This window comes from Charadrius vociferus, unplaced genomic scaffold (genome assembly GCF_000708025.1).
Source record: "Charadrius vociferus isolate BGI_N301 unplaced genomic scaffold, ASM70802v2 scaffold751, whole genome shotgun sequence".
Lineage (NCBI taxonomy): Eukaryota > Metazoa > Chordata > Aves > Charadriiformes > Charadriidae > Charadrius > Charadrius vociferus.
This window is the reverse complement of record NW_009646956.1, coordinates 148,759-161,958: the sequence shown is the minus strand read 5'-3', so window position 1 is coordinate 161,958 and position 13,200 is coordinate 148,759. Positions and strand designations below refer to the sequence as shown.

General features: G+C 46.6%; 1 protein-coding gene across 1 annotated transcript in view; it reads left to right on the top strand.

The window, feature by feature from the left end:
- Positions 1-13,200, top strand: part of GRIK4 (glutamate receptor, ionotropic, kainate 4) — a 137,278-nt gene that overhangs the window by 54,437 nt on the left and 69,641 nt on the right. The window contains exons 2-3 of the mRNA XM_009895148.1: positions 4,149-4,313; positions 11,510-11,607. Coding sequence (XP_009893450.1) covers positions 4,149-4,313; positions 11,510-11,607 — 263 coding nt within the window. The remainder of the gene's footprint in view (positions 1-4,148; positions 4,314-11,509; positions 11,608-13,200) is intronic.

Sequence of the window (13,200 nt, the reverse complement as noted above, 5' to 3'; positions counted from 1 at the left end):
CTGGCTGGTGCACTTAATAGAATGAGTTGCTGTGTCTTAGCCCAGCTCCAGGAAGACAGCTGTCTCCATCGCTGACAGCACACAAGCTGACAGCACTGCCTGTCCCGTCCGTCCCCCCCCATTTACTGTTGTAGCGAAAAGGAGTAAGACTGAACTGTGTGGGGTGAGAAATGAATGTCCTTCCTCTTCATGGAGAAGTTTCTCCAGGGTGAGAGGAGAAAAGACAGAAGAGTTTGAGCATCTGCCTTTCATACTGCTGTGGCTGTGCTCTGCTGGAGTGGAAGTGCTGCAGCCAGATGCCACCGCCGGCGGCTGTCCCTCTGCATGTGCATGTGCTGTGGGGCCCATGGAGCTTAAGGAAGCTGCATCTCTGGGCAGCTCCTGCCTGGACAAGGCACTTGCAGATGTCCTATGTGCTGTGTCTCAGTAGGGAGGGCTTAGATTTGGTGTGCACTAACACACGGACACACGTGCGTGCATACACACACGTGTGTCTCATCCAAGAGCATCGACTCCTGCCTCCCCGTCCCCCAGCGTGTCTGCCTGCCTCTGAGGGCTGGAAAATCACTGAGGTGAGGACAACATGTAGGGATGTTATTGAAATCTGTTTTTCTCAGAGGGTACCATCATGTCATCTTGCATTTCTCTGGCTACCAGTAATACCTTTTTTTCCTGGTTCTTGCTGTTAAATCATTAACTTTGAGTGTTGCATTTGAAATTTGTGTTCATTGGAAATTTACAAGTGAAGTCACTTGTTGTTCAAATCTTGAGCGACTGTAACCCAACTATTTTCAATGCATATCCAAAGCAATAAGCCCTCTTGCTTTGTAACCTCTTGGGTTTGTGGGTTTTGCGTTAAGTGTAAGGAAAACCTGGGCGTATTGAATAAAAAAAGAATTATTACTATATAAAGGATGCTTATCTATCAAGACTGGAACATCCCACGGGAAAAGATGTTCCAGCAGTTCTTCCTGAGAAAGCTCAGGCTCTGCAGTCGTTGCTGGCTTCACCTGAAGTTGTTTGACTCTCTGTCCCTGTGAAATCCTCAGCAGCCCTGAATTGGGCATCACAGACCCAGGTGCTCCTGACTCCCTCTGAACTATTTTTCTCATAATTCATAGAGAAGGCAGTCTAGATTGGAGACATTTATTATGATGGGGAAGATAGAAGTAATTTTTGAGGCCAACAAAGTTCAAAGACTTTGCTGTAAGTTTTCAGAATTAAAGATTTACTTGATGCAGCTTCTCAAACTTAATAGACAGGAGTAGATGAAAGGGAATTTCTATAAAGATTTTCGTTCATACTTAATGATGCCACTATTAGATGAGCTTTGGCACTGTGTCCCAAGACATGAAGTTTTAAAACCAGCCTTTTTTAAACATTAAATGACCTTTTTCATCCGCTAGCTTTAATAAATAAAGATTAGTTCAGCCTCATTACCTAATCTGTTCTGGGGGCTGGTTTAATATTTGGTAAAACTAACTAGTCTCCCAAAATGCAATTGAACAAATTTTGCTGGTTTTCTATCACAAGCCCCTCGGGGAGGTAGGAAGTGGTAATGTAGTTTGATCAGTGGCTGAGCCCTAGTTCATGTTCCAGCATGGTCAGGTGGATCACAATAAAGGAGCCTGAAGAGGTGAGGCCCCTTATATTTTTCCGCTGCCAGAGAGGCTGGGTAGCCCCCTGCTCCACCGACCACCCGGCACAGAGCGGTCTGTTTTGTTCCTGCCACTTGAGGCTCCCTTTCATTTCCAAAACCTGCCACTTGCTGTGGGTGCTTTCCCCTTCCTCGTGTGTTTGCTCCCAAGGGGGGCTGCAAAGTTCAAATTCAGTCACAGCTGAGTAGGGAAGAGGTGGGGTGGGGGGTTTTTTTTGTTTGTTTGTTTGTTTCTCTCAGCTGTAGGGAAGTTTTCAAGATTTCCAAAAATAAAAATGGAAAATCCCATCCTGAATAGAGACAGAAAAACTTTGTGCAAACATTTGTGCCTAGGTGGCCTGAGGAAATTACTTGAAATGCTCTGGTTTCGACTCTTTTACTTCTAAAATGTATTGAATTGTACATTAGTGGAAATGAATTTTGTTTGAAAACACAATTGAAGAATATACTTGAAAAAGTTCTCCAATTTAGTTATTTTGAAGCTTTAAATTAGAAAATAATGAATCTAAGAATGCTGACATACACTCCCCCCTTTTGCTGTGTCAGCACCTGGAACGTAAGAAGCATTTTGTGATGTTCATCAGATTCAGTATATTGCTTTATCCTTTCCTGGAAACAGGGCCATAGTGAAAAGTTTACACACGTCAAACAGTTTTGTGTATGAGAAAGTGGGGCCTGTTCATGACTTTCTTCTCTGTCTGCTGCTACTTTCCTAGAGAAGTGGGGACTTGAGCAAGCTGCTTGTTGGGGCACTTTAGTTTCCCAGCTTCTTTTTAATTAGGAGCAGTCACCAGCCATATCGATGTCTTAAAAAACCTGTGATCCGTGTTCCTGGCCTTAGAGGAAAGCACAACCTTTTTTCTTGCATAATAAGATTAAGATTAACTGCCCTAGCTTTGCAGATAATGATGGTGCTTGCATGTTAGCGGAGCAGAGGAGATGGTGTCGCCTGAAGGACTGGGAACGTTCACCAAGACATCTGTGCATATTGTACAAGAAGTATTGCTGTGTGTTTCTTTATCAGTACTTAGTTCAGTTTAGGTCCCATAAAACTGGGGAAAAAGTAGGAAGAGAAGGAGTTCTTGGGTGGATATCGTCAGGATACAAAGTACATCAGGTTAGCGTGGACTGCCTTTGCTTCACCACTGGATTTGGCATCTGGTTACCTTCCACAGCTGGGGTTAGGGCAGGACTGGGAAGCAGAGATGCTCTGCAGTTTTGTCATGAGAGAAGAGATCCCACTGGGATGAGCATAATGAGGCTGAGAAAGAGCCCTGAAATGCAATGCAAGTTGGTTGTTGAAATTGGGCTGAGCTTTGAGACTTGGGTTGGCTCAAAGCAAGTCTCAGGGGCAGGAAAGCCAAAGTAAAAGGAGCCTGAACCCAAGATGGATTTATTCATTGGGCTGGGCTGTGTGTTCCATGTTACCCTGACATACAAACCAGCAGAGCCCCACTAATCCCTACTTTGCTAACCTACGCAGTGCAGGGCCTGATTTGGTGCTGAGCTGCGACTGAGCAGCTGTGAATGGCCTCACTCCCTTTGGAGTGATTTTTGCAAAGGGAAGATAAGCATTGGTGCCTTACTAATATACGCAACAAAAACCAACACTGCTCTTCCCCAGGTACAACTGAATAGCTGCGTTCTGGGAGGAGACCTCCTATTAGCAAGGATAAACCCACTTGGCTGCAGACGTTGTGCCAGCTCGTAATGAAACGCTGTGATTAATGTTCAGCTCCAATTTCTTTTTGCCTTCCGTCAAGAAAATAAAAATAATTCCCCACACTATCTCCCTCTGCCTAACACAGATTTGAGTGGGCAGGCCCAGGAGCTGAGTTCAAGAGTCAAGTGCTTTCTGTTTGAAAAATATTTGTCCCTTCCCACCCACGGCTGCCCACGTGCTTCCTGAAATATTCCAGCTATCAGCACCGCATCGACGCTTTCTCAAATGAGCGAACCGAGGCTATCTGGGGACGTTCTTCCTCTGTTGGCATGTGCGGCAGTGCCCGGATCCAGGCTGTTTGGGGCCGCACAGCTGGCTGTGCCTCTCTAGGAGCACCCAGGGTGAGCGGCAGATGCCCGTGCCGCAGTGGGTGCTGGGTACCACCAGGACCCTGGCAGCGTAGGCGGCCGTGTCGTGCTGCAGCACGCCGGCAGGTAAAGCAGCCGCTGCTGCAAAGATTTCGTCGCCCCCATGTCTGGCAAGACCTGGGCTGCGGAACGCCGGCAGGTAACCCAGCCGCTGCTGCAAAGCTTTCGTCGCCCACATGTCTGGCAAGACCTGGGAGGTGGGCGAAGCCCCGGGAAAGGCCGTGCGTGGGAGGGAGGATGGATGCGCTAACAATAGCGGTGGCAGGAGCAGAAGTGCCAGTGCAGCGGCTGCTTGCGTGGCAGTGGAGATCTCACAGGGGTGCTGGGGTTGGGGGGGTTGCATGGAGCTGGGCCGGGTCCCTGCCAAGCGTAACCACTGCCATCTCCTTTGCTCCGGCAGCTGCCATCCTGGATGACCCCATGGAGTGCAGCAGAGGGGAGCGGCTCTCCATCACCCTGGCCAAGAACCGCATCAACCGTGCGCCCGAGCGGGTGGGGAAAGCCAAAGTGGAAGTCGATATTTTTGAGCTGCTGCGAGACAGCGAGTATGAGACGGCAGAAACCAGTAAGTACCTCTCCATGTAGCTGGTCCTTCCCCAGTTCTTCTCTCCACCAGCTCACAGGAGGTGTCTGGCACACTCCGCTTGCTACAGAGGATAACTGTGTGATAGTCGAGGTGGGTACACAGGGTTAAAAGCACCTCTTGGCTCCTCCATCAGCACTTGAAAGATCAACACATGCTTCCATGAAAGCAGGTCTCTGCCAAGCCCCAGGCCTGCCCTGGCTGCCCGAGCACAGTCAGGTTTGGTGCAGGGGTTCGGTAGGGTCTGGATGCGGGCGCAGCATCCCCTCGGGAGGTGCGTGGCACCTTCAGCAGCAGCACTCACAGCGTGCTCAGCACCAGCCATGCTTTGGCAAGGGCTGGCCCTGCCGGGGGCCTCCGCCGTGGGGGCACAGTGGCGCGTAAGGGGAGGTTAGGCTTGGAGGGCGAGTGCTGGGAGCAGTTTTCATTTGAGGGTTTAGCGTGGTAGTGTGAGGTGAGCCGTGGCGTGGAATGAGAGGATCTAGGTCCCCAATAAGCTTTGCCACCATTCAGCTCAGCGACCTGGGACAAATTATTTTCTTTAATCTGCGTGTCAATAAACAGAGGTAATGATACAGGAGGTGATGCTCCTTTGTAAAGTACTTAATGGTGTGCAAATAAGAGACTCTGGGCAAGTTCAGCGCAATTAAGTTATTTTTAAAACCCCACAGAACACAGTTTGTCAGCAAACATGATAGCTCTTTCAGTGCTTTAGATTGGCAGTGTATTTGTTTATACAAAGTGAGGTTTTCAAGTGATGTTTAAAATCATGTGGCTTAAAAAGAGCTAATTTTGAAAGAGCGGTATACTTTCCATGGTGCTTTGAAGTCCCTTAATGCAAACGGGTCTCTACTACAGGTGTTCCTCTGGATGCCCGACATGTCAACCCCATGCTGATGAATAAAACCGAAATTGATGGTCAGTGTCCCACAGCCCTCTCAGGAGCCTGACTGAAAGAAACTAAAGAGATCTACAATAGCTTCTTCCTGTAAGAGGGAAAATCCTTTGAAATAGGATAGCTTCCTTTAGAATAATTTTTAAGACGACCTTTAGAGTTCAGGGGAGTGCTGTAATTTTTTATTACAAGCTGGCTTGAAAAAGCTGGAGAAATCATTTTAAATAATAGGGGGTTTGACTCTTTTCCCTATGGTTCTCTGTTCCAAGCTTGTGTAATCTCTAGGGTATCCCAAAAAGGTGTGGTAGTATGTTGTGGTCTAGAGCGGGCTTTTTTCTCACGTAACTTTGATCTTTATTCTGCGCAGCACCAAGCATCCCTGTGCCTGGGAGGCCCATGGGGCCGTGGCACCCGGCGCCGCTGAGGAGCGGGTCTCTGGGTAGCTGGCAGAAGGGGCTCAATAGGCCTGCGAGATCAGCAGATCGCTCCTTCATTTCCTGAATTAGCGTTTGCATTATTTATAGAAGCGTTCAGTTAATAAAGTGCATTTCAGCAAGTACCTGTATGTCTATTTATAGAGCCTGTCACCCAGGAGGCAGTCTAGATTAAGATCATCACATGCGGCATCACAGGGAGTGTTTAAAACAGCAGTTCTCTGCCTCTTTGGACCCCTCATCTCTTTTAACTTTTTCTTTGTCTTTCCCATCTGTTCAGGGTTGTGTGCATCCTGCTTTACCCTCCTTTGGCACAGCAACAGGGCAAATCCAGTCTCACTGGCCGGGTCACGCAGAAGGGATGGGGGCTGCCTGTGTTTCCGAGCACCTTCCCAGTTTGCCCCCAAAAGTATCCCAGATCTCCCGAGCCTCCTAGGAAATGAGAAAATTGCTTGTTTGCTTGAGCCTTGAGTGTCTTTGAAAGAACCAGTAGCATTTTTAGTTCCGTTCTATTTCCTTTCTCAAATCTTCTGCAGATAGCGGTGTTTCTGTTGTTTAACTTTGCTCGGGAAACAGGCTCGATTGCCAAGTGACCCCAGAGCTGAGGGAAGGATCGTGAGCGGGGTTTCTTTCTCACTTGCACCCCTGTAACACCGCTCAGAAATTTTTCTGCTGAAATGTTCTTCAAGCAGAAGAATACTAATTTGCTAAGAATGAAGTCTCTAAAACTAAAACTAAACTGACTAAGAATGCAAGGAATTGTTGATTTCAGCAAACATGGTGTTTGGGGAGAACATGGAAATGGGATAAGTGAGGAAGAGGCAAACTTCCATTTCAAATTTTCACCTCGGGGTGATTTTCTTTGTTTTCTTTACTGTGACTTATAGAAGATAAAAAGTAGAAATTGAAGCAAACTGATTTGATTTTGGTGAAGTGAATATTCACATAATTTTGCGATATGTTATTTGCCTTTTCTTCAGAGGGAAAAATGTCTTGAAGCATTTCTCACAAAAGGAAAAATCTGGATTCTTCATGGCTTCATGTCACTGAAGTTATTCTTGATTTATACTGGTGGCAGAGGAGAATCAGATCCTTTAACTTAAATTTCAAGGCTTTCATGGCTTTCAGATGTCTGACTTTCTCAGCTTTAATATGGCACTGATATTTGTTATCACACGTAATATTAATAAAAGCAGTTTAGATGTTTTAACCTATGACTGCAAAGCTGTTATACATCTGTTTAATACTGTTCTCAAATTTCACGCCCTTTGAATTACCCATAAATATCACAGCTAGCACGCTTAGCCGACTGATCTAGGAATGCTGTGATTACACCCCATCAGTGATATTCCGTGTACAATTAGTGCTTCAAGAGAAGAAAGTCTTTTTGGAGTTAGTTTTTATTTTAGCGTTGAGCTATTTTTCTTTCTTTTTTCCTCCTGACTGACTCAGGCATCTTACTATTAGGAGGCCACAAAATCACAATTGCTATAGCAGATAAAATATGAGTCAGTCTTAATCACATTCATGCATGGTTTGCCATTTCAGCTTTATATATGAATGAAGACAAACACTGACTGTTCCTGTATGCAACATCTGTAAAGTCCTGTGTTTTGAAATGAGTTTGCAGTGAAAGGTTATGGAAAGAGCTTTTTTGCCATTATAAGTAAAGCCTGTTCTCTCTCTTTGTGTTTGATGTTTCAACTCCTTTTATGGAGATCCAAAATGACTTGTTTAATCATGTCTTTATCTAAACCACCTTATTCCTTTTGATGTCGAGGGAGGGACAGATTTTCTGCTTGTCACCCTGTCCCCTACCATCTCATCAGTCTTTTAAGCATCTTTCTGTTGTTAATCCAAACATCTCAGGGCAGGTCAGCAGTCAGAGTGAGTGAGCAATTGGAGGATTTTTAATTTTTATTTATTCACACCAATATTTCAAAGTGGCTGATATGTCCATTCAGTGATGTTGGCTCAGGTGTGCTATTAACTGTCTCACTAGTTTTGTGATCCTGTTGGATTTCACATTTAAGCCTGCTCTGGTTGTGCATTCCTGTTAGGAAGCATAAAGGATGCTGCAGGGAGCAGTCTTGGAACCACGGTGCAGGATGCACTCCCTGTAACGCTGTCTGTTTATGCACTTGGTGTTTTTTGTATGAGAACCCCGTCCTGACCAGTCCTTGTCATTCAAGATCCTCTGATATGTTTTGCGATCATGGAAATGTTGAGGTAATTGCATACCTTCCCTGCTCATTTATTTTCAATTAGAGGCAGGAATCATCTTTGCATGCTGTCTGAAACCCTTGTATCAGGTATCTGTACGCAGTGAAAGAGATGCTGTGTTCTGCACCGTGGGTGGATGCTCTCACCGGAGCGCTTTCAGCTGTGCTTTGAACAGGGAGAGTTCATGGAAATGCTTGCCAGGTGCCCTGACATCCCAGGAGGTGAAAGGCACTGTCTGACCGTGACTAAGTGGATGTACATATATACATAATGTGAGAGCGACTCCTTTGTTGTCATGCTTTTTCATGTTCAAAAATAAGCACGTATTTCCATCTTCCTTTAAAAAATATATTGCTGTTTCCTGAGTGTCCAGACCTGTTCTTAATTCCCAAATATACTTGTGGAAACTATGAAACGCAGCCCTTTCTCGCTTACAAGGCGGGACAGACCTGCTATAGTATGAAAGGAGGGTCACTGTTTTGTGTTGCACAGTGAACGCACACCTGAGCTTGTGTGAAGGCCACATCCTAGCTCCAGACGGTAGCCTGTGCTGGGAGGGGGACAGGAGACTCTGACCCCACTCCTGCTTCTGAGCAAAGCCCGTAACTGCAGACGGAGGTACCATACCAGGGCATCCAAGCCATGCAAGCAGCAGAGGCAGAGAGGTCCACATACAAGTGGAAAAGCAGCATCCATCCGTTCACACTTCCAAGGAGCTGCCCCCAGCGATGGCAGGAGGGATCCTGTCCTGCCTAGACCAGTGCAGGTCCCAGCAGAGAAGGGTACACCCTGGGATGTTTCCTTTTCAAAGACGTATGTATTTTAAGAGTTTTGTTAAGAAATCTGTTTGCTAAGCCTGTTTCTTGTTTTTCTGTCCCACTGTCCTGAAGGACATTGACGTAGAACAGCTGGGTGCAGGCAGTCCATAAAAATGGCTGGAATATGAGGTTTGGGGCATCTTGGGCCTTCAGATGGAGGATGATCAGTGGTACCCATATCCCATCTCGTGACAGAGGTTTTTAACATGATGTCACTTCAATGTCCAGTATTTGTCAGAGGTACTGAATTCTAAAAAACATAAAGATTGGACACAATTTTGGGCAGAGGTATCTGGTCCTGCACAGTATAGAGCTTACATAGCACCCATGTGTTGAAGCATAAAGAGACTTAAGTGGCAGGGGCTACGCCATTATCGCTGGTTATAGTTCGTGCAGTTATCAGGGATGAATTTTTGGTACAGGGCTGACATTTGTACATCCCTGCAAGTGCTTGTCTGAATCCTCAGTGCCAGTGATGGTAGCAAGGTTGAGCCTTTTCTCCCTGTGGAGACCAACAGCATCAGGTAATGTTCTGCAATAGGAAATGTGCTTGGATTACAAGAGAAAAAGCTTTCCAAATGTGGTTGAAACCTTTGCCTCAGGCACCTCCACTTTGTTTCCATTCATTTTCCTTAATTTTACTGGATGTTTCACCCTTGGCGTGATAAGCCAGGTCTCTTTCTTCTGACAGTTGTTGCAACTCTGTTGCTATGACTACTTAACCCACTTTTTGTTCTCGATACCAGAGATAAGAAGAAAAGTGCTTGTCAAACTTTCCCCTGCTTGCACAACAAAATTTCCCCCAGGACTTTTGCCCCCATGACCTGTGGATAGAGGACTTGGAGCAGCTCCTTCCTCCCAGATACTGAATTGCAGAGCACCCGAAGGGTCTGCCGCAGCTGAGCGGGACTGATGAGCGCCGCTGAGAGAGCGTGCGGGGTTTTCAAATTGCTGGTGCTCTTATTTAAAAGGGTCTTCTGAAGAGGTGTAAGTGCCTGTAAATTTTTAAGCACAGAGGAAAAGCAAGTGCTGGATTCCTTTGAAGATGCTGCAGAAAAATATCACTCGTTCTGTAGCAGATTGAGATGGTGGAGGATGAGAGAGCATGGAAGGAAGGAAAACCCAAGAGAAGATGTTTGCATATCATCAGCACTTTCTGTAAGAAGTCAGAGCAATCAGTACGCATAGGGACCTAGTAGTACAAGGAGTTTTTCCTTGAAGTAGCACTTGGAAAGAAGTGAAACCAATTTCCCGAAGCAACAAACTAAGTCCTCAGCTTTTGGCCTCATATTCCAGTCATGAAGCTACAGAGACTTATGAAGTCTAAGGCCAGAGATGACCACCTTGATCTTATCTTCTGCAGAAAATGGACTGTAGCCGTTCACTTGCTGAATGCTACACTCGGCCCCATAGCTCGCTGTTCTAAAAAAACCCCAAGCGCTGTGTAAGCTCTCGTTTCATGTCCAGTCTTGATTTAAAGACTTGAAGTTTGTAGAAAACCTGCTCTGATCTGTAGTACGACAGTTTTGATGATGAATTCCCTTCGCTACAAAAAATATGTTCTGGTTTGGATTTTTCTAGTTTCTTTTCAGCCTCTGAATCTAGATAACTTTTTACAAGCATCACAAAAGCTCACCTGACATGTAAGCCAGGAACCTGCAGTGAGGACGGGGCTCTGAACCAGATCAGCCATTTGATACTGAAGAGGCACTATCTTTAAAATCTCAGCTTTGTGATGTGGTGGTTTAATTTTTACATATGAAAATGTTGTGAGCTTGCTCTTGCCAGAACTGATAAGTGGTTGTGGTGCCTCCTTTCTCCCCGTGGTATCCTCTTTCTTCAGAAAGCAGTCACTTGATGCGAGTTGAGCAAATGCGGCTTTGTCTGTCCCGGGGAGAAAGGAGCCGAGTGCATGGCGATGCTGAGGCAGTTCTGGTATTTCAGAATAAGCTATGGCCAGCACATGTTCAGATGAGCCTTTCGGAGTCCGGGGATTCAGGCACGAGGGGCTCTCGCCTTCTGTTCGCGAGGCTTTGCCTGCGCAAGCTGCTCTGGAGGAGCGTTTCTGAGCAACGTGGCTGATTGGGATGGCAGCGGGGAGGTAACACCAGCTGGGGCAGTCCTTGGAGTGCCATTCAGCTAAATTTGTGCTGTGAATTAAAAGGACAAAAGGTTGCAGTTTAACCTGGGAAGCTTGAGGGAAGAGATTTAACTTCTTCATTTTGTCAGGGACTTTTTATTGTTCTGCTAACCTTGGTGGCATGGAGCCAGAAGATTAACTACTGCCAGAAAAAAACCCAAACAACAACAAAAACCAAAAACCAAATGAAAAACAGTAATACAATCCTTATTATTACCACTGAGCTCTGCAGAGGATGAGGGAAGAAATTCATAAAAGTTTGTTTTCTGCTAGATGACGCTTTGAAGCTAGGTCACTGCTGTGTTTAGCATCTTCCATAAACTTTGGGTAATGTTTTTTCTTGGAGCATAGCTGATGGGGACAAAAAGGGGTGTTATAAGAGAGAGACCCCTGTTCTGAGTCGGAGGTGAGGGTACCAGGGCTTTGGGGAGAGTTCAGGTGGGATGTAGAAAGGTCGGGGAAAGACGGAGAGGGGTGGTGTCAGAGGCAGGGTAAGAGTGCTTTGGAGTGAATGGTGTGTTTTTGAGGGGAGATAAATGGCAGGGAGTATGTTGTGTGAGGGAGAATACTGCTTCCTTAGTAAGGTGCAGCAGGTGCTGTAAGCGTGACTGTCAGCTGGAAATTGAGGATGAAGTTTAATTCGCGTTTCCTCTGTCTTGTTCCCGCAGTGTGCCAGATTCTCCCAAAAGGGGTGGTAGGTGTCCTGGGACCTTCCTCAAGCCCAGCCTCAAGCTCTATTATCAGCAATATCTGTGGGGAGAAAGAGGTAAGTGGAAACATTCTATGTTGGAGTAAGCCTATGCCTTTGTTCCAACTGACACAGGGCTAGGAGGGTGATGTAGGAGCCCTGGCTCCTTCCTCCCGGTGTTTGGTGGCAGGCCTGGGGTGAGAGCAGAGTTGCCCTCTGTGGCTAAGGGCTCCGCAGAGATCCTGACCCGTTCCCCAGCCCCCACCTTCTGCATGCCATCCTTCAAACTGGAGATGCTCTCAGTGGGCTCTGGTCGCAGCAGTGCTTCCCGCTGGCTGCTGCTTGATGCCCGGGCTCCCTGGGAACACAGCAGTTTGCTGGTGATTTAGTAAGTATGGATTAGGTTTTTAATTTACCACTATACCAAGCAGCAATGCCTCTTGCGCAGATCCCATGCGGAAGGGCTTTCTGAAGCCATGAAAGGTTTCATTTGAGACTGTCACATCTATGCCAAGTCCCAGCTACAGCTGCACAGCTCGCTGCAGCTTCCAGCCTTACGCTGCCTTCTCCCTTGCCTGGGTCTGCCTCTGGCAGTTCTTGTTCAGGTCTGGTGCTCTGTTTCTCAGTCATCATTTCTGTGTACACACACCTCCTTTCCACCCGGCTCCCCAAACCCTCTCCAGCTGATGCCCACATGCCTCATCATCTCCAGTGTGTTCTGTCCTCGTGTCCCAGCTGCAAGGCAGGGGCAGTGAGGTATTTGCCTATGGTACTCCAGAACATCCTTGGCAAAGATGAGTTGCTGTAGTCACCTTACCTGCTATATTTTCCTTCCCATGATCTGACCCGCCTTGGCTTCTAATCATCAGAGCTGACAACTTGGTTTATCTCCCCTTCTCCTAATGCACGTGTTCTTGCAGCTTCTTCCTTTTCAGTTTCCTCTCACTTTTCTGCCCACGTTGTCCTTGTTTTGAGCTGTATCACCTTTTACTTCAGTTTCCTTCACACACAACACCGATGAGAACCGTGTCCCCACTGACTGAGGGGTGCAAAACCTTCAGCCTGCCCTGGCAGATGCACGTCCCGGCCAAAGCTCCTGGGTGTGACATGACTTTGTGCACACACTTGGAAAGCTGCACCCCGTTCTGTTTGCTGCTGTTCCATCAATGCAAACCCTTTTTGTCTCTGTCCAGACTATTGGCTGATTTAATATTTTATAAGCCTTGAACCATCTTACACGGATCTGGCTCTGCTCTTGGGAAAAGAAATTGAGTTCTCTTCTCATAGTTCATCCCTTTAAAGCCAGATAACATCTCTCAGCCAGTTAGTGGTCTCTCTCTGGAGCCCAGCCTCCGCGGAGGGGGGTGCCTGGAGTGGAGCACTGTAAATAACTTGCATTCACAAATGACTGCTGTTCTTTGTTCCCTGAGAATCAGAAGTGTTGAAGAGATGGAAGAAATCTTTTAGACCTAGTGCTCTGGGCTACAGCAGGATGGGTCTCCTGAGAGTATTTTGTAGCACTTTCTCCAGTTAAATGTCCCAGACATGCTCCATCCCAGGCAAAGGCAACTCTGCAGTAACAGATTGCGAGAGTTTTTCCCCTGAATTTCATATTCAGTCTGAGTCTCTGATCTAAGTCTCTTCATTTTTTTTTTTCAGAAAGAAAAGGGA